General features: G+C 42.0%; 1 protein-coding gene across 2 annotated transcripts; it reads left to right on the forward strand.

Moving 5' to 3' along the window:
* On the forward strand, window positions 1-25,811 carry kcnn2 (potassium calcium-activated channel subfamily N member 2). Of its 2 annotated transcripts, XM_035183864.1 has the most exons (9): window positions 1-944; window positions 1,300-1,395; window positions 13,424-13,842; window positions 14,136-14,277; window positions 14,453-14,563; window positions 14,656-14,783; window positions 16,807-16,815; window positions 19,870-19,939; window positions 23,813-25,811. In XM_035183864.1, the coding sequence occupies exons 1-9, from the start codon at window positions 135-137 to the stop codon at window positions 24,086-24,088; spliced, it is 2,061 nt and encodes a 686-aa protein (XP_035039755.1). In that variant the 5' UTR covers window positions 1-134; the 3' UTR covers window positions 24,089-25,811. The 2 variants fall into 2 exon arrangements, with proteins under 2 accessions (XP_035039755.1, XP_035039757.1); XM_035183866.1 differs by lacking the exons at window positions 16,807-16,815; window positions 19,870-19,939 and having other exon boundaries at window positions 23,813-23,985.
* Window positions 25,812-26,058: the final 247 nt, after the last annotated feature.

The raw sequence follows: 26,058 nt of genomic DNA on the forward strand, positions 1-26,058 counted from the left end.
CCTCTCACATTCTACCGGAGCCGAAATGGGTCTGTCCGTGCAGCGGCGGCTCCGTCCTCCCGTAAGCACCATAACGCCCTTCGTCGGGTGCCGTGTGGTGCCCGACTGCTGCTGCTTTAAACGGCAGCACTGACATGGAAACCCCTCTGCAGCTGCACAACGATTTCTTCCCAGAGCGGCAGCAGTTCCAGCACTGTAAGTACCAGCACTACTGCGGGCGGGAGGATCGTCTCGGCAAGCAGCCGCACGACCGATGCTGCACCTGCAGTAGCTGCACCTGTGACGCGCGGAAAAGCCTCGTCTTTCGCGGGACGTCGCCGACCACTGTGGGAACTTTGAGGACACCTTCGGAGACGTCTTCCAGGCAAGGTTGCCAGTACAGCGTGTGCGAGCTCACACCTTCTAGTCATGGTAGTTCATCCAGACACCATCCTCCGCCTCCTCCTCCTCCTCCTCCTCCTCCTCACCACCATCAGCAGCAGCAGCAGCAGCAGTGCCGCGGTCGGGGCAGCCTGGGCAGCGGCCACAAAGACAGTAACTCCTACAATGAAATAGCCATGAGCAGCTGCAGATACAACGGCGGCGTCATGCGTCCGCTGAGCAACTTGAGCTCGTCCCGCAGAAACATACACGAGTTTGATTCCGAGTCCCAGCCTCTGCAGCCCATCTCAGCCGCGGATGCGTCGGACCCTCTGTCGTCCAAGCCGGAGAACAATTCCACCACCCTGATGCCTTACGCATCGGGGGACGCGGGGGGAGGCTGCGGCCACAGCGGCGGCAAATCGGGGAAGAAGAAGAACCAGAACATTGGGGAGAAGCTCGGGCACCGGAGGGCCCTGTTCGAGAAGAGGAAGCGTCTCAGCGACTATGCTTTAATCTTTGGGATGTTTGGGATCGTTGTTATGGTTATAGAGACTGAACTCTCATGGGGAGCCTATGGAAAGGTGCGTATTTTCTCGGAGCTCATGCTGTGCAGTCCAGAGTTAATTTAGTGGCATGTGACTGAGGGAGCACATAACAACTTCTGACTCCAAGTGTTAAAGAAAAGCAGGCTGTCACTTTTGCAGCAGGAGTCGTTAGAAACTACATGTAGTCACACTGCCTGTCACATGTAGGCCAAAAGGCCCACTGCTGTCAAACTATGAATGGGAACCCCACTGTAGAAGATGTCATGTCAGGATTTGTTGCAGAAGCTAAATTTCTTAACCACTTTTGTGTATTCTTTCCATATTATTCCATATTTTGAAGATGTCATGATGCTGTTTTTTGTTTGGCTTTAGTGTTATTGCTCTTTTCCAGGAGTCCCTGTATTCATTAGCTCTAAAATGCCTGATAAGCCTTTCTACAATCATCCTCCTGGGGCTGATTATCATTTACCACGCCAGAGAGATACAGGTAAGGAAGCACCACTCTCATCCTTTCCTCTCTCTACGACTCAAAACATTTAATAAACACTTATATTTCTACATAGCTATAAAAGTGCAACCAAAAAAAAGATATTGATTTGCCAATGTAACAAAGTGAAGTGTTGAATTACAGATTCTCCGCAGCATGGGACAGTGTAATTGTTCAATGAATTTATCTTTACAGCAGGAACACAGTCTTATTTTCATTTTCATTGCTCTTAAGATTGAATGTCTTGTTGTTTGCTCCAGTCTCAATCAAATGGCAGTGGGGGTTTGCGCTCTGTGCGTTGATCATCTTTTGATTTATTGCCACATTAACGCTTTCTTATGCATTTTTGATAAGATTTAGAAACTCCTCACTGTGTTTGGAGGATGAATATGGATTGTCAGCCTCCCCTGAGATGTTCCAACTCTCGGACAGTTTTACGATCCTGCCTCAGAGCATTGTTGCAATACTTACAGTTCTTTCTGCTCAGCACTCGTGTCTTTGTTGAACAGTCCCACTATTAATTGCACCACTTTCCGCAGGGTTGATGTATGTTCCCCTCTCTTTTTCAAATCGTGTTGATGGATTTTCTTACTTTTAAACAAGATGATGCTTATTTAGCTAAATTCAGTGAGCGGATTCATCTGTTTTTATCTTAATTCTTCATCCAAGATGTAGAAGAGGTTTTTGTGAAGCAGAAAAAACATTCAATTTGGATAAAAAAAATGTAAAGATTGCCTCAGCAGCAGTATATATTCATCAGCCTTGTTGGTATATTCAGGATTTGCACGTCTCGGGGGAGTATCAATCATGGAAATAGCCCAACAGTAAAATGTGTCGCCCCCTTCAGATGTCTCATTGTAAACCTTTCTTTTATGAGGAATGATAGAAATGCAGAGGCATCATTACCATATTTCAATGCATAACAAAAGTGTTTCCATTTTGCTCGCAGTCAGCTCCCAGTAGCCGTTTATAAATTAGAGAGCCTATACTGTAAGTTTGAGAGTATCGTATTCTTTCTTGCCTCCCTCGGCCTCCGCACCTTTGCCTCTAATCCCGTGTAAATTATTCAGTTCATAAACCCAGTTTTTTCACCTCTTACTTGGACAAACTTTCCTTGACGCTAAATAATGGAATGGTTTAAGTTGTGACTTATAGATAGAAAAGGTGCATTTTTCTCATCAGTGTATTTTGTTTAATTTAATGAGTTTTATCACATATTCTGTTCAATTCAGACATATTTATGTCCACAATAAACCACTTAAATTCCTAATTGTGCTACACACTAAAGGCCACCACGACAGTACATTCTTATACTGGGACACTGAAACACAGGTGAATATATCCACTTTTAAAAAGCTCAGATCATCTCTTTTTACACAGTAAAAATGACTGCGAAGCCGCCTCCTCGCCTTCATCACAGATGAGGTGAAATGTTAATTTCAGCTCTAGAATGAGCTTCTTTTCTTGTTGTTTCTTTCATTGTCAGTTGCTGCAGATTTAACTCACAGGCAGGCTGTTCAAACCTCTTTGATCCACACTCCTCTGACAGTCACGTCAATATCCAAAACATTTTTCATCCGAGATAGCTCCCTCCTCACAATAAAGGCATTTCCTCCTTTGCTGACCTAGAAAACTTAATTTAAAGCCATTGTTTGCCTCAGAGTTGATTACCGCAATAGACTTTTCCTTCTCTTCACATCATTTATATACAATTTATTCAGATGTGGAAAGCCTGAGCACTTGAATGAAACAGAAAAACGTTGTCGCGTCACCACAGCCTCGCTCACTTCCTGCTGCATCTCTCTAAAGTTGATTATAAAGGCCCTCTTCTAGTTCATTAAGTCATTTGGAACAAACTATTGTCCAGAACCTGGAAACTGACTCTGTCTCACTATTTAACTTCCCTTCATAGTGTTTATATTTCAACTTCCAGCACCAGCTGCTCCTTCGCTTTGCCTGCCTCAGGGGCTTTTGTGCCTGTTGTTGCTAATCTGTCATTACTTGGTTCTTACAGACTGACATATACCCAAAAACACACACACAGACACGCACACTGGCTAATGACCCACACATGCACACACAAAGGTGCTCAAGTGATGTCCCTAACAATTTCTGTGCTTCTGCGTCTTGCTTCTGAACTCAGACTTTAAACTGATCCAGAATGTTTGAAAAATGTGATTTGACGTGACGTGAAAATGTGATTCGACACACATTTCATTTGACTTTGAAGACTGATGTGTCAAATTTAAAGACCGGAACATCGCCTCAAAACCTAAAATATACTGTAACCTGAAGGTAATTTGATTTAGAACCTCAAATTCAAGTCACTGCGGTACAAAACAGAGAAAAGCAGCTTATTCAAACAAACCAAATCCTCAGAGGAGCTTAAAGAAGTGAGAGTTTTGTATTTTATATTAAGCAATCAAAAGAATAGTTGTCAATTCATTTTCTGTTGATTGACTAATCAATTAATGGACTAATTGTTTAATCTTTTTCTCTTCATTAAACCCTCTCTGCCTGGTAAACACTGTCCTTCAAACTGCATGCCCCTCAGTTTATAACATCATTAGTCCGAGTGATGTCGGCTGAGGAGTAATTGAAGCCCTTTTTATCTAAAGAGCCTCAAACATCAATGTTTTTACATTACGGATTAATCTACTGGTTATTTTGTAAAACATAAGTAAATGGTGAGAGATGCACATTATAATTAACCAGAGCTCAAAGTGACACCTTCAAACCTCAAATTTAATCCATTATCTAACCAGTTGGGGAAACATTTTTTAATAACTGACTCCTCACAAGTCATGAAATATAAACTTAAGTACACGTGAGTTATTTTACTGCATGTTTATCAGATGATACACATCTTAAACATTGAAATACTTCTAGTTAGATGCTGTTTCTACCCCTGTTTAAAGGGGGTTTTGTACTTGTTCCTCACTCTAGTCGAGGGTTCAAGACAGAGGATGTCACACGTTGTAGCTCTATCAGGTAAATTGTGATCTGTGAATATGGGCAATGCAAATACATTTTGATTGATTGATTTATTCCGCCACAGAATTTTATTCCTCTTAAACAAACACAAACCCAATGACTCCTTATTTCATCTCATCACCTGGATGCATTATTGCACCATCCTCTGAGTTATTCAGTATAAAGTAGCTTGTTTGTGAACCCCCCACTAGTTTTTTGTTTTTTTTTAAAAAGGCACTTTAGAGTTGTTTCCAAAGTGCTCTCCTCCATGTGGGAAATGTTGCCCCTGCAGTGAAATAGATTATGCATGCACATCCATGTGTACTCACAGATGCCTGTCAGACGCACTGTCGAGGCATGAGTCAAGATGATGAAATGTTTCCCCAGCACTCCGGGCCCCTTACAACTGATTTACTTGTCAAACTCAGTAGAGACTGCCCTCTCATTTTTCTGGGCTATAACAACACAACGTTTTTTCTCCTCAGAGTGACTGAAGACTCCAAAGGTCAGGTCGGACACGATAGATATCGGACACAAGCTGTCATTTGAATTGTTGAGGGATCTTTTGTGCTACGGTGGCAGTGATGGGTGACCCAGAGACAAATGCGTTAACACACATGGACGACGCTTACACAATTCCTTAAAGTTTAATATCATTATCTACAATCAAGACACTAAATTAAGTGATACTTTACACTTAAATGTGTTTTGGAGCTGTAATCTAAATCATATATATTCTTTGATTAAATTAATGCTGGTTATAAAATTACATTTATTACCAAATTTATCGGTTGATCATGGCTCATAATGCCACCTAGTGGCCAATGCTTGCGTAGAGTCGACCGTTTGGGATGTCTCTACATCTTGACATTTATATTTTAAAAGTTTGACACCCTCTTATCAAAGGTGGGTGCTACCCTGGCACCAGTGACTGCTCATGAGTGGGAATCTCAAATCTATGCTGGAACTAAACCCCAAAACCACCACTCAGAGACATCCCCCATCCTCCCCTGCCCCGCGGCTGTCTTCACACACGCACGCACGCACACACACACACCGTTTGAACCACCGGCCGCCTGTGCCAGTGGTTCAAATGTGGTCTTGGCCAGAAGCCTCTACTTAATTTCTGTCACTAAAGTGTGTGTGCTGCTACTGGAGTCGTTCCTCATATCCAGAGAATCAAGATAACTTCGCTTTATTGAGCTAATTGGTTTGTTGGACGTGTGTGTTTAAGATGTCTTTGTGTTTTTATGGGGGACCGATGGTGGTGTCTTAGCCCCGCCTCCCAGCATTGCGTTCTTAAGGTATTTTTTGAATTTCCAGGGACACTTCAGCCACTTTAATGTTTAATCCGCCTTTGCACTGTTCAGGAGTCTGAAGCACATTTCTCTTTATACGTCTTGAAATGTCATCGGCCTGTTTTAGTCCCAGTAATGTCGTCTGTTGGCAGCTGGCGATCCGCCCAAGGAGTTTCCAGACTTTTGAGTTTTGGTAGAGTTCACTGCGTTGGCAGGCAGGAACTTTGGAGTGGAAATGGAGAGGGCAGAGTCCGAAGCTCCTTCCTGACTTTGTTTTGTCATTGTCAGAGTCTGACAGGAGCTTTGAGCTGGGAGCATCTTCCTGCTCTCACTGCTTAGATGGTTGATGAGTTCACCTCCCCCCCCGAGCAGACAGAAACTGACATTTTCAAAGTTTTCTCCTCTTCTCACATCAAAGGTTGTTTTGCTGGGGGCATTTGTGCTCAGGCCATTACTCTGCTGCTGTGCGTTGTGACGACAGCTCTGCAGAGATTCCTCAGACTAATGTAAAATGCTCTGGGGGCTACTCTGTCTTTGATGTGTACTTTTGTGATAAAAATCATCGCTGATGTTTCACACTAGCACAGTATTACATTTAACAATCTGCGGAAAAGATAAAATAACAACACCCTGCTCCAAAGTGTGCCAGTGGGTCCTGCCAAAGCCAAACTTGGCCGTGTGCATCAGACCGCCCCTGGGTGGTGTGTTTGTGTCAGAGATATGGTGTAACTGCAGGAGACGCTCTGCATTCCTCACAGTGAAATCTGTCCTCTACCTGGGACTCCAGATTGGAGTCAGATAACCACCACTGGCTGGTGACCTCAGCGTTTTCGCTGAACATACAGGCGTTCAAGGGCAGACACACTCATCCTCCCCAAGAGCTGAGAATCTTAAAGAATATTTATTGATGGCATTTAGTAAATTGTGCTCGGCACGTGGCTTTAAACATGCAGATGATTTTAGTTTATTACCTTGTGCGTCTTGGCTGCAACAGCGATGGTCAAAAGAGAGATTTATACGAGGCTTTTCTTTGGCTCGGAGATGCTTCACTCTGCATGAAGAGAAGAGAAGAAACTATTCATGCAAAGGGAAAACGCAATTTCACAAACAAAAGCAAAGAAAATCTGCAACAGCTTCAGATTTACTCAGCAAAGTGGCCTCTTACAGGCTCACTTTGATATCATAAATAAAGCATTGCATTAATGTCTAATTGCGTAGAACCTCTCAACCTATTTCACTAATGAGATTGAGCGATTTCATTCTCAGTGACAAGATATATGCTCCCATCTCCACATTACACAGATTAAATATTGAGCTGGACTGCATTAGTTATATTGAGCATGGTGAAACCAGTAACCAACCCAGCTAGCGTCGCAGGTGAGCTCCTCGGAGACCGTGCGGTTGAGACGCAGGACAGCGGCGGGCGGGGGGAAGACCTCAGGAGCGATTCAGCCGCATTATCTCTCACCCTGACGTGAATGAAACTTTCACATGATGAGCAAATGCCGTGCACTCCTACTGATAAGACTGTATATACATCCAAAAATAAGCTGCATGTCAAAGCCTGTGACAAGTAGATTTGTCCTCATTTAGAAGTGATTACCAGGATGTTTGCTCTCTGAGATGTGTTGCACGGTGCAGCAGTTTATTGTGTGTGCTCTTGTTCTTATGTTGTCACTGTGAGGAAACAGAGGAGAATTGTTTCTAGTTCGGGGACCGTTTAAATGGTTAAGTTTTAGGGGTGAGGTGAGGACATGTCCCCGTGTGTGCTGAGTCACAAATATGTCTGAGCATGGCCACGTCATAAATCATGTGTTCTAAAGGCCACATGGGAAACATAAATAGAAAAATAACTTCAAGGGTAAAATAATATACTATTAGTTCACAATTTCCTTTATCGGTACCCGATCAGGCAGATACGTTTTGATTTATTTTACCTCTGTTTGGTTTTTAACCACTTCTGTTTATGTTTGAACTTTTCCAGAGCACAAGGGCATCCATGTCTGGAAAGACACAAAACCCCTGCAGCTGCACGTTTTAAACGAGGAATCTATTTCTGTGGCTTTAGGATTAGGATAATAGGATTATTTAGGATAATAGTTATATCACAGCTCTCGGGTGATTTAGCATGAAATATAAAGAAATTCATGTTCCCCAGAGGATGAAGCTCTGCGACTTTGCTGATCCCCTGATGTTTCCTCTGTAGCGCTACTGTTAGGTTGACCCTGCAGATGAAACTTCATTCAGGCTCAGGTTAGGGAGGAAATATCAGAGACATATTTGTTTGTTACCTTCACCAAGGAGTTTATATATTCATAATCTATTAGGGAGCAGAAATACTCAAAGAATTACTCATTTACTTTCTCCAACATTGCGAAGTGGTGCATTTTGTTTGATTCCCAGGGAATAATTAATGGATCTTGATTTTAAAAAACAGGCTCATTTAGGGGACTGATACTAATCAGTGTGTTTAATTTGGTTCAGCTTCATTGAATTTAAAGGACTAATGGGCCTTGGTGGCGGTATGTGCTCTACTAAGTGCCATTATACATGTGTTTGTTGTTATTCACCTGTGTTTTTGTTCTGTAGGTTTTCCTGAGTTCTGTACAAGGAGATTTAGGTCTGAAAAAAACCACACTACCTAATATTCTTGCTGTGTAGCTTCAGGAATATTACAGCTCTTGGATGAGTTGCCATGTAATGTTGTAAAGATATTCATGTTCCCCAGAGGATGAAGCTCAGATCCCCTTATACTTTTGCTGCATATAGTGCTTGAGTTGACTCCACAGATAAAACTCCATTCACTTCCACTGTGCTCGAGTGAGGTAGGAAATCGCAGTGACATATATGTTTGCAGCAATTTAGATGAACTGACCCTTTAAACGACAGCTCCCTTTACACTGTAATCATTATTTTTATTCATAATTTGCTTGAAACTGGTGTATTGATGCAGTTTTTTTGATTTTGACAGATGGGATTTTCTCCTCTTTCTTGACCTGTTTTTCTTTTACCTGTCTTTATTATTTATTTATAGTTTCTAGGTATTTATATATAGTTTGGAAAATCTGCCTAGGATCAAGGTGGAAAATGAATGTGTTTCTGTGAACATCATTTATTGATTTACTAAATTTGAATAAAGCAGAATATCCACAGATTATCACATAGACCTGTTTATGATTATGCTACTGTAGTTGTTCAAGTTGATTTAAAATCTCACATATCAAAGTGCCGATTACAAGACTGCAGACCTCAATCATTGTAGACATGTGTTAAACTGTCATTAATTTGGCTCAATTAAAAAAAAAAAGGCTTTTACTTGCGGTGTTTAAATTATTCGTCAGCCTTCTGTAACTAATTTAGAAGTTTCCTGGCTCGTCAGCTGTCTGTTTTAATTTCCTGACTCTGCGGTGTCTGTCTCTGACACGGTCTAAACCGCACAGTTTAATGTTTTTCCACCGCTCCGTCATAACTGCTGCTTCTGCTGCTAGCATGGAATATTTGATGCTCTGAGGTAAAGGGCCCTTGAGTATTGTATTTCAGGTCATCCATTACCATAATTGCTTTTACCCACCAAGTAGGCTTTCCTTATGCAACCCAGCCGCTTAAATGTTTAATTACATTGTTTTGAGGTAACAAACTTTGTAACTGCTTTTGACAGGACGCGTTTTGTTGTTTAAAATGTAAGATAAAACGTGCGCTTGTGCTGTGTGCAAACAATAGATTTAGCCGCGTTCAGAGGCCTAACTCTGTAAGTAAGAAACCGCAGCAGAGTGCAACCCCAGCTTGCGTTTCCATGTCTACATTACACTCGGTTGGAAAGCTGAACAAGACGAGCTGTGGTTAGAGTTACACACTTCTCTGACAGATGTCAGTTTGTTAAAGGAGCTCGGTGTCGCTCATTTGATATGAACAACTGCCCCTGAAATTTTAATTCATGTGTCTTTCTGTGTTTGGGGGAAACTGATTGTGGCTTTTGAATAAATATAAATGAGGCTTTTGTGGGGCAGCGGCGCTGTTTGTTCGGGGACATGTGTCCACTGTTGTTGCTGCCGCTGCTAAGTGCCAGCTTGTTGAGAGTTGATGTTTCTCGTACAGTAGCTGTTGGGCATATAATTGGCTCAGAAGCTCTAATGAGTGCGCAGTGTTTGCTGTTGTGTGTCCAGTGAAGTTTGTGCAGAGCCTTTAGAGCTGTCAGACTGCAGCATGTGGAGCGTTCATGTATGTCTGTGAGAAGAGTGGCAGCCCAGCACAGCGGTATTGATTATTCTCTGCCGCTTTCTTTGTCCTTGAATAGGACATGTTTCTCTTCAATGCGAGAAATGTGACTTTTCCTTTTTTATGTAACATATCGGGGCTACAATTACAATCTGGGTCACAGATCCCATTAGCCCTCCAGGATTGGGACGTTTTTTTGTTTTACTGCTATAATGAGAAATCTCAAATAAAAGTAGACGGAGACTAATTGGCAAGAGGCCAAGTCATGATCTGCGCCTCCAGCATTTTATTTCTTATTCAATCAAAACTGCTCGTTGACTGATGAATCAACATAAACAGCATATTTCAGACTTAGATAGTTAAGGGGCTTTATTTGGGTGGAGAGGAGGTTAAAAGGGTGGTGCAGTGGTCCACCTCACAGCAAGAAGGTTCCTAGTTTGAATCCCAAATCCAGAGACATGCTCTTAAATGTCAGTGTGAATGCTTGTTTGTCTCCATTTGTTTGCCCTGCAATACTCTGGTGACCTGTCCGGGGCCGTACCACGCTTCTCGCCCCAATACAGTGTGACCCTCAAAGAAGGATTGATGGATGGATGTGGCTTAAAACTTATATTTGCCTTTTTTTTTAAAGTCCTGGGTTATTAATATTTGGTTTGGATTCTGCCTCTATCACAGAAAATCACAGAAAACCACCTTCTTAATTTAAACCTCAATTTAAAGTTAATCTTAATGGACCTATAATTTTTACGAATCCAAATCACAAGTTAGACGTCGAGTCCCAATTTCCAAACTTAATAAAAAACCTATAAAATAAATTGTTCATTTTTTTATCATATATAATGGAACAGTCATTTTAAACATGCCCAAATTGCAAGTAAGACGTTGAATCCCAATTTCCAAAATTAATAAAAACATAATAAATAAATGATGGTTCTTTTTTAACCATGTATTCCAGCTGCTCTCTATTTTTGAACCAGGAGCTACACAAGCAGATATTGCCACCGTTACTAAATAAGTCAAAGGGGCAAAGGTGAGCAGCTTCCGGTCTGTAATATTCTTTGCTTCATCCATTAGTAAAGCAGGTTGGGTGGGGCTGACACTGCATTAGTATATTGTAGGTTAATGCTATGTAACTTCACCACATGGTGCGGAATATAGGGAAGGCAATTGCTGGTTAGTGTTGTTTTCTGCATGTGGCAAGTCTGTTCCTACAGTAAATCCTGCAAGACCAGAAAGAAATAAAATATAAATCTTGGGCATCAAAAATTGAAAGAGGCCCTTTTGCTCTCAATACTTTCACCAAAAAGAAAAAAAATACATAACTCAATCCCATTTCCTGTCCACTCCTGCCCCTAGAAACATTTATGCAACTTAAAATGCATATTAAATTCCCTCTCATGCAATGTATTGCAGGCAGGTATTCGTGCAGAGGACAAAACTGCACACTTTAAAAATGAGCTGAGCTGACGGATGGACAAACCTGAGTAACAATGTTGTTCACAATGAGGCTTGAAAACATCATGCGTGCCAGTTTTCTTCACAGGACATCATATAATTCTTTACCCAAGCGTACGAGGGAGGTTTGTGACTAAATGGAATCATGTGCAGCGTTTCTATCTTCTCCGTTAGAGAGACTTCTGCTCTCACGGCAGAAAAAAAAAAAAAATGCAGCCACCAGGAAACCTCGCTTGAATTTGCTGACAGCCACATTTTGTGAAATATCTACTGCCAGTCGTGATGGTCTGTACCCAGGCAGAGGACCTCAAGGTGATTGAGTGGAGAGAACAAGAGCAGCTGTGGAGGGAAATCAGTGGTGGGATGTCAGAGGGAGGAAATATTTGACAAATGCAGGGGGAGGCTAATACAGTTTGATAGTGTTTAATCTGCAACTGGTAAATATAGAGTGTAAGATTGAGAAGCAGCCATGAGCGTGATCAGGGATCACTGCGAATGAGCTGCTGATGGTGGTCGTGGCCTCAGCCCGTTAGTTCAGGGTGAGTACACCCAGCAGTGAATCTTCTGGCCCCCAAGATGACTGTGTATTGGATTGAAAGTGATGAAGAGGAGGGAGGGGAAGAGCGAAAGGGAGCAGCAGCAGAGGTGACTATGTGAGGAGGCTACGGTGTATGACAGAGGACACGGTGCAGAAGAGTGATGAGGGGGTGTGGAAATCCACCCACGCTGAAATCCCCCGTGAGATGAGCTACCTTCTGGTCAGGGCGGCCAGGTGATTGGAAGCTAATGCAAATCTGGAGGCGGCAGATGTTCTCGTCTTTACGACACTTTGAAGTTAAAGATGCTTCTGAGGGCTGATAATACATGAGACTTTTTTTAATGCAGGTAGTGTGAACGTAAAGAGAAAGAGAGTGAGGGGGAAATGTGTGAATGTGAAATAAGACTATTTAGCTATGAATTAGAGTAATTCTTTATTATTTTTGAATTATATACTATTATTTTTTCATTATCTATTGATGTACAGATTCATTATTTAGTCTATTTAGTGGTTTGACAAATAGTGAAAATAGGACTATATGAAAACTCCTTATAGCCCAAGACGACATCTTCATAAGGGTTGTTTTGTTTTATCACAATTTTTACTTGAAAACATTTTATCCTTGTGATGTTTAAAGCAACTAATCAAATAACTGACTTTTTACCTTCCAGACATCTATTGTGCCAAATTATTAAAATAAAACTGCATATTTGAGGCTTGAATAAGTTATTATTTTTAGCAGATCTTTTTTTTTTTTAACCATACAGGCATAAATAGTAGTGAATGGTCCCCACTAGGTAGGAAAGGAACATGTGAATTTAATCGAAATGAATCATACAGCCAGTAATTATATGATTTTAGGATTTTTAATTGTTTTAAATAACAACTTATTTTTATTATCCATTAATGTACCGATTCATTGTTTAATCTAGCCAGTGAAATGTTAATACAAATTATGACTTCCAAGAGCCGAGGATGACATCGTTTAATGGCTGGTTCTGTTAAACCCAAAGATTCTCATTTTGCTCATTATCTTTTCATTGTTTTTACTTCAAAGATTATTATTGTGCTGATAAGAGAAATTAATCAATAAATCGATTAACCGTCTAAAAGTTTGAATTACTTTTTACTTTCAAGGCAGATTTTCTTAAAGACATATATAGGAAATACAGGTCCCCACTAGGTAGGAAAACCACCTGAAAACTTGTAAAATACAGTGATATTCTTGCAGAATTTATTCTATAAAGACACCGGTGTGATATTTCAGTCTTATAACCTTCATCAGATAACCTTCAACACTATATATCATTGGCCATTTTTGGCCTTGAAAAAGCCTTTCGTCCTTCCCTTATCATATCAGTTATTTATTATATATGTGGCGAAGGTCTTTAGAAAAATGTGGCCCAAGAACGTGAGGTAATGACTCCGGGCAATATGTGACTTATTGTTTAATGGGTTTAATGATTTCCTGTAGCGGGCTGTGTCACCGTGATGAAAACGTTAGCCTGCTTCCTCCCTCCATCAGCCTCACCCTGCCCTTTCCTTGCAGTTATTTATGGTGGACAACGCAGCCGATGACTGGAGGATAGCCATGACGTATGAGCGCATCTTCTTCATCTGCCTGGAGATCCTGGTGTGCGCCATCCACCCTATCCCAGGGAACTACACCTTCACCTGGACCGCGCGCCTGGCCTACTCCTACGTGCCATCCAAGACAGATGCGGACGTGGACATCATCCTGTCCATACCCATGTTCCTGCGGCTGTACCTCATCGCCCGTGTCATGCTGCTGCACAGCAAGCTCTTCACGGACGCCTCATCCCGCAGCATCGGGGCACTCAACAAGATTAACTTTAACACACGCTTCGTGATGAAGACCCTCATGACCATCTGTCCTGGCACTGTGCTGCTGGTCTTCACCATCTCGCTGTGGATCATTGCTGCATGGACTGTGAGAGCTTGCGAGAGGTGCCTGGATCCGTTTCTCACGTTATGCTGCGCTGCTCGGCATGAAACATAGATAAGGCATAAAAATAGATAATGTACACAGTCCTGAGCTCTTTCTACGTCTGAGCATTAAGATAGAAAGGTTTACACAGCCCCGCAGTTTTCATTTAGTCTTATGCACATTGGATTAAATCTTTATTCAAACATTTTAAAAGTAACAAGTATAATAGGAAGCTGGAGTGCATCAGTTTCTGCATCAGTTTCTGCAGGTACATGTATGTTGGTCAACCTATTGCATTTATTATTTATTACAGGTACCATGACAACCAGGACATAACCAGCAACTTTCTAGGAGCCATGTGGTTGATCTCAATCACGTTTCTTACCATTGGATATGGGGATATGGTCCCAAACACATACTGTGGGAAAGGAGTCTGCCTCCTGACTGGCATCATGGTGAGAAACTCAGCCTGAGCGCTTCAGGGTTTGAATTTTTCTTTTTGCTGACAGACTGACAGGAGGCTTCATCACCTTTGTGACTAATGTGTTGTTAATGTTTTATGACAAGCAAATGAAATGTGTGAAAATCCACGTTGTACATTTGTTTGGGTCAATTCTTGTTATTCCACAGGGCGCTGGCTGCACTGCTCTGGTGGTCGCTGTGGTGGCAAAGAAACTGGAATTAACCAAAGCTGAAAAACACGTCCACAATTTTATGATGGACACCCAGCTATCAAAAAGAGTACGTGAGCAGCCAATGCTCAGTAAAATGACATCGCAGATATTTCCCCTGTTTGCGTTCTTGACCCATGTCTTCTTCTTCTGTCGCCTTAGGTGAAAAACACAGCTGCGAATGTTCTCAGGGAGACGTGGCTCATCTACAAGAACACTAAACTGGTGAGGAAGATGGACCACGCCAGAGTCAGGAAGCACCAGAGGAAATTCCTCCAAGCCATTCACCAGTAGGTACCCCCCCCCCGGCTATTAACCGACTTCCGCTACTCGCGTTGGTTACAAACCTTCTTCCCCTGCAGTGTGTTCGTATGACTCACCAGTGCAGCACAAAGCTGAAATCTGAATTTGTTTGACACCTGTAGCAAAAAACATGTGCTTATACTGTTGAAAGATGTTGTTGCCTCATGACCATGTTTCAGCTGACGTGACTAACCTTGAATTTGCAGATGTGGTAAAGAGTTGGCCTCTTTATTCAGGATCATAGGGAATGCTAAAAGATGCGAGGAGCTAAATCCGTGTTAATATTAATCCCTGAAACACAAGAAATTCTTGTGATTCTCTTTTTTCTCAGTATGAAGGAGACATACTTAATCTGTGTAAAATGGCTCTTTCTTTGAACGAGGGGTTACTGTCTCCCAGCACCCTCAGTTTTACAGAAGTACTGAAAAGAAAAACCAATTTAATCTATCTCAAGTTACGGCATTCACAGAGCAGTATGATATTGATCTCTCTCTCTCTCTCTCTCTCTCTCTCTCTCTCTCTCCCTTCTCTCTCTCTCTCTCTCACTCTCTCACCTTTTGCTGTCAGATCGGCTCTTGCGTGTCTCTTTCGCTGTGAGTCAGATGTCAGGCTGACCTCAGGGCCGATACATCTGGGTTCCGACTTTTCTAGCTGTTGGTCGGACACTTACCTGTCAGCCAGTCTTTAAGCGGGTCCCCGATGACCCCCTGAGTGCTATCTAACTCCAAAACAGTATTGATTTTAGTCTCACCTCACGCTTGTTTTTCTTCAACCTACAGTGCTCACATGCGAGTCTAATCTGTGGCGTGTTTCCTGCAGTAAAGAACTCGATGCGCAGTGACTTTGTTATTATATAAAAAGAAAACGTCCCCTTTTTTGTATGTTTGTTTGGTTTTGTGGTTTTCTGTACGTATATGGGTCGTACATATATATATATATATTTACAGTATATATGTGGTCTCCAGTGTACAACTTTGATTTGCTCATGAATCTTTTGCTCATGAACAGACATTCATGTTTTACAGACATTAAGATGTTAGCTTACAAGTAGAAGCACACAAACCGTCTGCTGCTGCAACCCGCATCCAAATTTGTGTCGTTTAAAAAGCCTTTTGTCGTGGTTGCTTTGTCGAGTCCTTTTGTCCTTGCTGCCGTATTGTGGCGATTTGCAGCGGTGGTGGCAGCGTGTCATGTCCACCTCCTGTTCTCTAGCACAGCCTGGAAATGGAAATCCCTCTGAGCTCAAGTTAAATCTATGAAGAACTAGATTTCATGAGAAAAAGTCACGTCCCGCTCTGTGTGCAAGGACGACGACTCTGCATGGTGCCCACATGCTCCTGTCACAGCTTTATCTTATAAGGATTTATTTGGCTTGTGAGGAATTGTGCTTCATAGCCCTTATCTGACAGAGATATAAGTCTTGTTTGTAGCCTGTGTTCAGGGTGTGTTATAAAATACCCTGGATTGAGATGAGCGCAGGACAGGAAGTTGCCTGACAGCGAGCAGGAAGTGGATGGTTGGATAAGGACTAGAGCTCACCTTGATGAGGCGATAGCAGACATCAAATTAGATTATATTCTGATCCGTTTCCTCTGGTCAAAGCGGGGAAGACAGTGAAGAACGTGAGGTGTTAAATGGGAACGTAGGTGACGTGCGGCTCCGCGTCTGTCGGCGGATGTTTACAGATGTTTACAGGAAGGTTGGACTGTGATAACCAGCATTTGTGTGGGGGAGAAAAAGGGATAAGACTTAGAGAGTGAGCTAAGCTGCAGCTTCGAGAAGCACAAACACAGGGAGATAACGCGCCGGTCGCAGGAAGATGCGAGTCCAGGAATAATAGTTGCTGGCGTTCAGAGTTGAGGGGAAAGCGTTAGAGACGAGGGTCACAGCAGCCAGACTTGAGCGTGAAGAGATTTCTACCATCTGAATATGTGATCTGATGTTGTAATAATTCATTTGTCTACTTCATGTTTCCTTTTTTTTCCTGTTTGTGTCTACACAATGCAATAGAGCTCGAAAGTAAGTCTTCGCCTCACATGTATAGATATAGACCTGTTGTGTGCATGCCAACGAGAGCTTGTCCTCGAACCCAATAATGTGACCAAAAATTACACTCCCTCATTTGATAAGTGAAATTCATGCCACTTAAAAAAGTAGTAGTCTGCAATAATAAGTTCCAAAGATGTTTCCAGATTAATTCATTTAAACTGCAACAAAGTTTTTTTTTTTTAATGAGACGACGAGTATCATGTTAATCTGACGAAAACACACTAGAATCTCACATTCACTCTCATACATGTTGCAACCAAACAACTTTAACTAACCAGCGCCAACACCTCTCACGCCTTTTTATTGAGTAGACCAATGCCTCGCTTTTTAAACACGCCCACAGATGCATATTAAGTGAATTTCAATTATCGGTGATGGAGGGTGTTTTTCTTTCCATTTCTGCATGGATGTGATGAGAATTTGATCTTTAATCAGAAAGCCACTGATTAAACTCCAACCAACTGTGCTTTCACGTACCGAAGGATGACGACTAGAGCTCTACAGGAGACAGACCTGCAGTATAGCTCAAGTACATGATTTACAACTATCCCTCAAGTCATGTTACACACTCTTAGCGGTCATGCTCATGCAGATAAGGGCTCAGGGTCGTCTTTCGGCGTGTGGAACCATTGTTACGCCTGTTTACTACATTTGCAGCCGCATTTCCTCCATTTCTCTGTTGGATGACACAGTAGCGGAGACGCTGATCCGGTGTTATCACAGCTTGTAAACAGCATAATAATGAAGGACACGGAGCTGTCATGCATCTCTGCGCTAAGAGGACTTTTGCAGAATTAGTGACAGATACAGCCGAAGCACTCCTGAGGTTATCTGGATGGTGCGATTTACCACACCACGGGCCAGACGTTGCCATGTGTTTTAGGCCACGACAGCTGCTAAGTCAAGCGTCTCAGTGAGTAGAGTTTAACTATCCCCTGCCCCGTGGGAGTGCTGTCCCTTCCCATCCACAAGGTTAAAGTGGGGGAATAACAGGGAGAGTCAGGAGAGTGAGTGCTTGTTAGCGCCGAGATCAGTGGATTGAAACAGGAAAGTGACCTGAGAGGAAGGTCAGCGTAAAGCCTCCTAGCAATCCTGTTGGTGCCCGAGAGGCTGCGACTGTAACCGGCAGCGTGAAGCTGTCACAGCGGGGACAGGGGGCTGCAGCACGTTCACCCTGTCCATAACACTGAGGAGGAATTAGCATTTCCTTCCCCCGGTGAGGTAAAAGGAGGTCACGACAAAGAAAGCAAGACGTGGGGGTAGTAAATATGGCATAGCACTAACTGAGATTGCCATAACAGATTTAGTGAGGTAGTGAAAAGCTTAGCGTTGCTGTTTTCCCCCCTGATGAATAGCGAGCAGATTTAGAGCGCCCATTCAAAAGCACAACTGCCCACGAGGAGTGATTGACCGGGGGAGCGAGACTCACAGAAAAGACACAGAGCACGGTGGGCCTTCCTCCACCTGACCTCCAGCTGCCCTCTGCTTTGACCCCATTCGACAGCTATTAGTCATCCAACTGTGAAATGTATAATTCTATCTAAAGTCTCACATCAACTCTAAAAACCATCTAACATTGAGTATCTATTATCTCCCATCATTTTAGATCGAGTACCTCCTTCTTTTCTTTTTCTTGCATTCAACTGATGAATTGAGAAAAGTGATATTTTGCTTTAGCATTCTGCACTTGTCTTCAGAGTCTGCTCGGTGTGAAGCATCTCGGTGCTCAGTTGTCAGGACATGTTCCCCTGCCTGTAGTTTTCCATTAGCGCCTCCTGTGGCACCCTCTGTTGGTCTGACCTGTCATCTTCGCTCCACATCTGCCTGTCATCAGGAGACTGAGATATGATCCTGCATTGCATGAGAATGGGTGAATCTCGGCGAATCAGCCGACTCCCCCAGGGGTCCCTCAAATCCCCCTGTGCTCATCATTACTGTAACCTACACGACCTAATGATCACCTCACACTGCATTATTGGCTCAGTTAGTCATCGAGTTGTATTATTTGTAGTAGTGTTTTCAAAAGATCTGAAATGTTTGCAACCCTGCCATCATGATGATATTTTGTTTTTGTGCCCAGTGTAATTTAGCATGTGTGGGTGATTCAAGGAGGGGAAAAAAATCTCTGCTATTTTGAAACCATTTGTGGTCGACGCTCTACACAATATGCACAGTTGCTGTTTTTTAGCCCCCTGAGAGAAAAAGTAAAACAGGCTTTAGAAGCCTAATTAAACAGGAGATGTTAATTATTAAAGCGTGTTGTATGGATTATTTTATGCAGAAGTTAGAAGTAGGATTTTTGGCTGATGAAAAAGAATAAGTGAGGAGGGGGGTGTATTGCATATTATCATTATACCTCACACATGAACAGCTACTTAGAAAAATTACATCCTTTTTTAAACAAGCTTTGATTAAAGGGATTAGTGAAGACCTGGGGATTTTTCTAACTGACGTCACATTTGTTTTATGTTTGTACTGGATAGTCTCAGAGAGAAAATGGTTTATTTAAAAGTGTTTGATATCTGTTGATAAAATATTCATTAACTTTAGAAAAAAAGGGACAAGTTGATTTAACCAGTAGGAGAAGTTTAAAGATACGAAAGCCTTTTTTAGGTGTTTTATAATCGGACATGTCGTGCAGCTATTGCGCTTCATAAATGCAATTTACATTACATAGGTGAGCTGATATGACATCTCCTCATTCCTTTAGGTTATGTATGGGTTGAGTAAGATGTAGAGCTGTTCTCATTCTCCCTCCAGTGGCAGCTCCCCCTGCTCCTCCTCCTCCTCCTCCTCCTCCTCCTCCTCCTCCGTGGTCTCCTTTCCACTTGCATGCAGCTCAACCAAACAGACCGACCCCTGCAATCCCTGCATTCTCTATACACACATCTTGTGCATGTCCTGGGAGTGTCCTCCATGTGTATGCCTTTGTGTGTGCACACATTTTTCAAAAAAATAAGCAAAGTGTAAAATAAAACCTTTGATAGCGTTAATTCATTGGGTTCTGAATGGTCTTGTGTTCAGATTGAGAAGTGTTAAAATGGAGCAACGCAAGCTGAATGACCAAGCAAACTCTCTAGTGGACCTTGCTAAGGTAAGCTAGACTAACTAACAGTCTACTGCTGCACTGTGCACGAGGACAGACAAACTATCCTGACAAGCTTCTTTCCTGTGTGTGACTGAATTCAATGCATGCTGGTTCACCCGCTTAGCTAGCTGTGCTTTCTACTATAATCAAAGTCTACAGGTGTCAAATAAACAGACAGGCTTTCCAAAGGGTGTTAGAGATAAATCTGTGTGATGATTCTGTGGTTGCACTGCACTCACCTCCACTTTGGATCCTGTGGGTGTGAAATAACATCATTTTTATTCTACAGTTAAAATTACTATCCCCAGGACATGTTCCCCTGAAAATTACCAAATGAGGAAAAAATCTTTGTGTTTGCGAAAAAAAATAAAATAAAAAGACCCAGTGCAGTTTTTCCCCTTTTAATACATTTTCTGATATTTGTCTCCAGATGCACTAAACAGAAGTTGACAAACCTTAGGGAAAGACCAGGCAGTGCGCCAGCCTGACACAGCAGAAACAGTAACCTGGGAAGGGAGACACTCTGATGTGATGATTCAGCCAGAATTACAGGCAGAGAAAGAAGGGGAGAACGGAGGAGAGGGGAGACGGGCAGGGGGCTTTGACATTCACAAGTACACCACAGTCAAACTGGATTCAGGCCAGCGTGTCATGAAAGGTAGTAGTTAATATTGCCCAGTCGCCTCGTGCTGTAAAACAGTGGCGAGAGGCGGGGGATGTGACATTAGATGAGGTGGCGTGCGGCCCAGTGCCACTCAGCTGGCACTGTAATCGCTGTTGTGAGAGTCTGAAGCCATGAGAGGGCAGTGTAGCTTCAGTCACCTCCTGCTCACACTGGGAAGATGGAGCTAAATGGACTCCAGCATATCACTGGCAGCTGCACCGCCACTGCAGTGCAATGTAAAAATGGTTCTGGCGTGGCCCCCACCTTTCGGAGGCTGGAAGAAACCTCACGCCCCACCCCACAATATTTATCCGTTATTAACAATGACAGGAAAAGCAGCGAATAAAATATGATCCAAGTTAGATTTTAGTGAAATAAAGGTGAAATTCCGTTTATTTTCCCACCATATTTCTCCCCCGGTCAATCATGTAAATTAAGTGATGCAGAATTTGGTTGAATGTTGTTTCTCTCCGCAGATTTCTCTTCTCTTTCACCTTTCGGAATGAACTTCATGTCCTAAAATTGCAAACATGCCCACAAGCTGCTCATTGAAACGATCTCCTCCACTCTCCTTTCCCCTCCTTCTTTATAGGTTGATAATGTCCATCATTGGTTTTATTGTAGGGTTGAAGTGAAACAATATATATTCTTGCTCCATCAGTTGTATCCTCTATGTATATTTGTTTCCTCAGTGTACAAGGTCTATTTTCATGCTCTGTATTGTTTTGTCTCATGATTTACAGATGAGGCCTTTGCTTGATTTAACCCAGTGCTACATGTAAACCTTTGCCTGGTTGCTGTAGAGCTCAAAAGAAGTAAAAAATACCATCCATTTTCTGAAAAAAGATTTTGATTACCAGCCGTAATGTTGTTACCATCCGAGGTAGACCTACTACAAGCTACGACATTGTGACACAATGTTATATGCTCCTGTAGTAGCAACAAGCCTGCATGATAACTACAAACTACAGTATATTGTCACACTAAGGTTAAATTTAAGATGAAGCACTGGAAGTCGTGGGAAAGTGATCATTCGCCTGGGATGTGTAGTTCCTTCTTTCTTTTATCCTTCACTCCTTTTTATGGTCATGGTCATTTTATGGATTAAACCCTTTATGGATTTTCTGACACCTCATTGGAGAAAATGAATGGGAAATCTACTTCCAGAACCAGAGCTGCTCTAAAGTTGGGCGATCACTGTTATTCTCTATTGAGTTCATAGTAAGAAGAAGACATCCATACATCATGTATTATTTGTTCATACATGGCCGCTTTAAATGCTGAATTCCATTTCTAATCTACCGGGCAATCTTCACAGAAACAAAGGATTAGATTAACTGTCAGGTTGAGCTGCGTCGGTGCAACTTCAGCACTCACGGATTCACATAAACAACCCATCCCATTATTCAAGCCTTAAATCAGAGCAGGACGAGGTAAGTGATGGATTACGGCGTCGCCTCCGCACCGTGAGGGATTATTAGTCCTCCACTGAATAATACCTAAGAGACCGCCCTCCAGCCGCAACACTCCCACTCCTCATTCTCAGTGTGACATAGATTTCTCAGTGTGTTGTTGACTATTTTGGAAGGCTGTACTTTGGAAGTTACAAAACTGCAGCTACGGTGTGTTTTTTCAAAGGTCTGTGAGCAGATGGTTGATGAAAAAGTGCCGTGCAACGTCAGCAGGCACCTTTGCTGTCTGCTCCAGGCCTGCGTCATAGAAACATGCACTCTTGAGACATGTTCAATTATTAGCTACCAGACAATGTGCTGGTTCTCATCCTAAAATAAAAATGAAGTTATCCCGATGTTCCTCCGGTCCTTTTTAAACCTGTAACCAACTTTTTTGCCCAACTCAGTGGAGGAGAATGGGACAGTCACTGGGAAACAGATAACGTAGACTCAATGACAGCACTATAGTAAAAGCCAATTTGGACAATTTTTGGCCGATAACCTGAGGTTCACATTTTCGTCAGCTCTGTCTCCAATGAATACCTGCCCACCTGCCTGTTCGTGCACTGTAAGGGCCCTTGTTTGTTATTGTCTCTCCTGTTTCATACTGGTCATAAAGTGATATCTTTTAAAGCTGTGTTACTGTTCGTTTAATGATGAGGACAACATTAGATTTGCAATATTAGAGCTGCAAGAGTCACAAATAGGCATCAGTACGTAATAATAAGTGACATGCAAAGCTTAAGTGTAAAGATAATACTACTTAAGTGTGATGAAATATAAAAGATATAGGAAGATATGAATGGAATAAAAAATAATATATACAGTGTAAAAACAAGACAAATATGTGCAGTGTGAGAATATGTACAGTGAGTGGATTGCACATGAACCATTGTATTGCAAGGTCCTGCAACAATGCAATTAAAAGTTCCCTCAAAGCTGGTGTGACGACTCAACAGTCTGGTGTAATCAAATGTTGTGGTTTGTGGCATTATCTTTTTATTATGTGTTACCTCAGGGGAATTTCTTCAAATCTGGTACAAAACTTCAGTTGGACTCAAAGCTAACCTGATTAGAATTTTGAGGTCAAAGTTTAAAAATCAAGATCACAGTGACCTCACAAACCTCTTTTTTTGCCTCGTAAATCTGTAAATCTTAAGAACACCTTGAGAGAATCCTTTTTTTTACCATTTGTTACCTGGATTTACAGATTAATTTATTAGATTTCAGTGGTCAGAGGTCAAAGGTCACAGTGACCTGATATGAGTGAATGAAACTGGTTGGTGGAGGCACACAACCACACGCGAACAAATTCTAGTTGCGTTACTAACATTTTGTCCTGGTGTAGTAAGCAAATACCTTTTCATCTTAACTTTTAAATGCATTTTACACAATATTCTGTCCCCCATCACTCACTGAAATTGTTTCAGACATTGACCTCTGTAAGGCCTGAACATGTGAGTATTGTCTTGAGACGGACCTGAAAAAAACATGAGTGCATCCTTTATTATTTGTGTCAGTTGCTGTTGGAATCTCTAAACACATTTATCTTCATCTTTACATTTTTCTGCAGTCTGAACAGGATGTGTTTTAAATGTGAACCTTCTCTTTCCTCTCAGAATGATCTGATAACGCTGCGCACTATCAACTGTACATTTACTAAGGAATTGAAGAAGCTTGTGTTTTTAATCTTTATTCTTTTTGCTAATAATATACAAATTGGGAAATGCTGATGTTAAGTGTGTTTCCTCTCCCTCATTCCAGACTCAGAACATCATGTATGACATGATATCGGACTTGAACGAGCGAGGCGAGGACATGGAGAAGAGGATTGCCTTGCTGGAGACAAAGCTGGAGACTCTATTGAGTAACTTGCAGGCTCTGCCAGGACTCATCAGCCAGGTCATCAGCCAGCAGCACAGGGACTTCCTGGAGGTGCAGCTCCAGCCTTATGACAAACACAGCCCTGAGCGCTCACAGTCAGTGTCCCGACGGAGGTCGTCCTCCACTGCACCGCCCACCTCCTCCGAGAGCAGCTAGAGTCCAAGGGGAATGCCTCCACTGAAGACTTTTGCCATCATATGGCAAAGTTGCATTTATCGTAAAGCCTTATGGTTTCAATACGTATTATCCAAAATTCTGATGACAGAATCCAAGATACTGGGGACAGATGGATTTTAATGGATAACTTCATGCTGTTATTTGTTTTTTATTACCTCAAAAGATGTTGTTATCCTTGCTCTGGTGACAAGACCTCAAATAATGGCGCTTCCCTCAGTAAAAAAGGCCTATCGATGGGGCTGCGATAAGGACTCTACTCCATCTCTATGCAGAGGTAGCCAGTTTTAGGTGGCAAGGTTTAACAAGTGTGAAACTATTGCACTAAAATAGTGCTTCTCACGGACTTTGTGCTTCAGCGGGCTTGATTCAGTTTCTGAGCTCCTCAAAGCAAACCAGTGAGAAATCAGTCAGGGAGAATGATGATGTTGAGGAAAAGTGCTGTGTTTGACGGTCTGGAGTGAACTGATAGCAGGAGAAGATGAAAATCTCTCCTGCACACTGTCACTCAGAGATAACTTAAAAAGCTTGAAATGAGGGGGGAAAAAAGCATATATCTTTTAGGTTAGAAACAGCATCAACTATAGCGGTTTTCTTTTTGCAGAGTGCCCCTGTAGAATGACTATTTTTGGGGCGAAATTGCAAATAATTTAATCCTCTAGTCGAAATGAATGCATTAAAATCTGTACTTGCACTTACTTTTTAATCAATGCACTTCAATGCTGACTGACATATGATATAAAGATGCGTTGCTCATTAAAAAGAAGAACATTTGAGATGTTTGGGCATGGGTTTATTACTGTCAGTTCTCAAGTCGTGGCTATAACGTTGATGAATCAAGTCAAAGCCCTTTTCTGTTGTTTGTTTTTTTTACTAAGAAGCATCAACTTAGACCTGCAGAAGTCAACAGAAATGTATTGAGTGATCACATAATCTGTAATTACCCCTTGTCTTGCTGTGTCTCACCTCCTGTTCCTCCTTCCTGTGCTATTTATGCTCGCTGTCATCCCAGCCGGGTGACAACAAATGCTAAACAACAACCCGCAGAGACCGTATCTACCTTTTAAAAAGAAAATGCCTATTTTTATATATTTTGATGAGGACAAGCACACCTCCTACAACCAAGCAGACAACAACAGAGATGTGAGAAGTGACAGATTCAGCATATCTAGCATTTGGTTTCATATTTCCTGGACTGGAGATAAGATACATACATTAAATTGCTGATTTGGTCTTTCCTGAATTCTACATATCTTTAATTAGATTATTAATAAGTTTGCATTTATTTTTTTAACATAAGCTTTAGAAGATGCTCTGGGCTGAGCTGGATGAGCAGTATCCAAGGGCAGAACAGGTAAATCTACCTATAGTGGCTGGCGTGTTTTAGGTTGAAAGGTTTTACTGTCAAAAAATACATCTATCTCCATATCAACTGTGTGGCCAATAAAGCCCCTGGACATCATGGACATGTAGTTATAATGTAACCTCTTCGCAGAGCATATAAAGTGGGTCAAAGAAGATGTGGTGTTCACTCACCTAATCAGCAGCACTGATCCAGTTCAACCAGCCCACCCACCAACCCACCAATAAGCCAATTAGATGGTCAAGAAAATGTCCGATGTTCAGTCCACAAACTTCTGCAAATATAGAAACCAATGACAGATTACACTGTATGCGACTTAAACAATAAAAATATACAATTTGACAGGCCTGTATCCTTTTCTTTAAAATTGGATGAGAATTTGTATCGAATAGGAAAATGTGTTTTTTGGGTAAGCAACCAACGTTATTTACATCAAACTATAATATGTATAATGTGTGGTCCAAATCCAAATCCAAATCCCATTTCAGTTTACTGTCTTTTTAACTTGGTGTAGCATAATGTAATTTTAGAGATGTTAAAGGTGCAGCAATTTTTTTATTTCATATGCAATTCGGTAGAGTAGCTTGGA

Source organism: Hippoglossus stenolepis, chromosome 18 (genome assembly GCF_022539355.2).
Source record: "Hippoglossus stenolepis isolate QCI-W04-F060 chromosome 18, HSTE1.2, whole genome shotgun sequence".
Taxonomy (NCBI): domain Eukaryota; kingdom Metazoa; phylum Chordata; class Actinopteri; order Pleuronectiformes; family Pleuronectidae; genus Hippoglossus; species Hippoglossus stenolepis.

What these genes read in the sequence shown, in the direction of transcription:
- kcnn2 (XM_035183864.1), top strand. Translation starts at nt 135, where the DNA reads ATGGAAACCCCTCTGCAGCTGCACAACGATTTCTTCCCAGAGCGGCAG. An exon ending in GCCTCCTGACTGGCATCATG is followed by an intron (nt 14,278 to 14,452) that starts GTGAGAAACTCA and finishes GTTATTCCACAG; the next exon opens with GGCGCTGGCTGCACTGCTCT. An exon ending in CTCTAGTGGACCTTGCTAAG is followed by an intron (nt 19,940 to 23,812) that starts GTAAGCTAGACT and finishes CCCTCATTCCAG; the next exon opens with ACTCAGAACATCATGTATGA.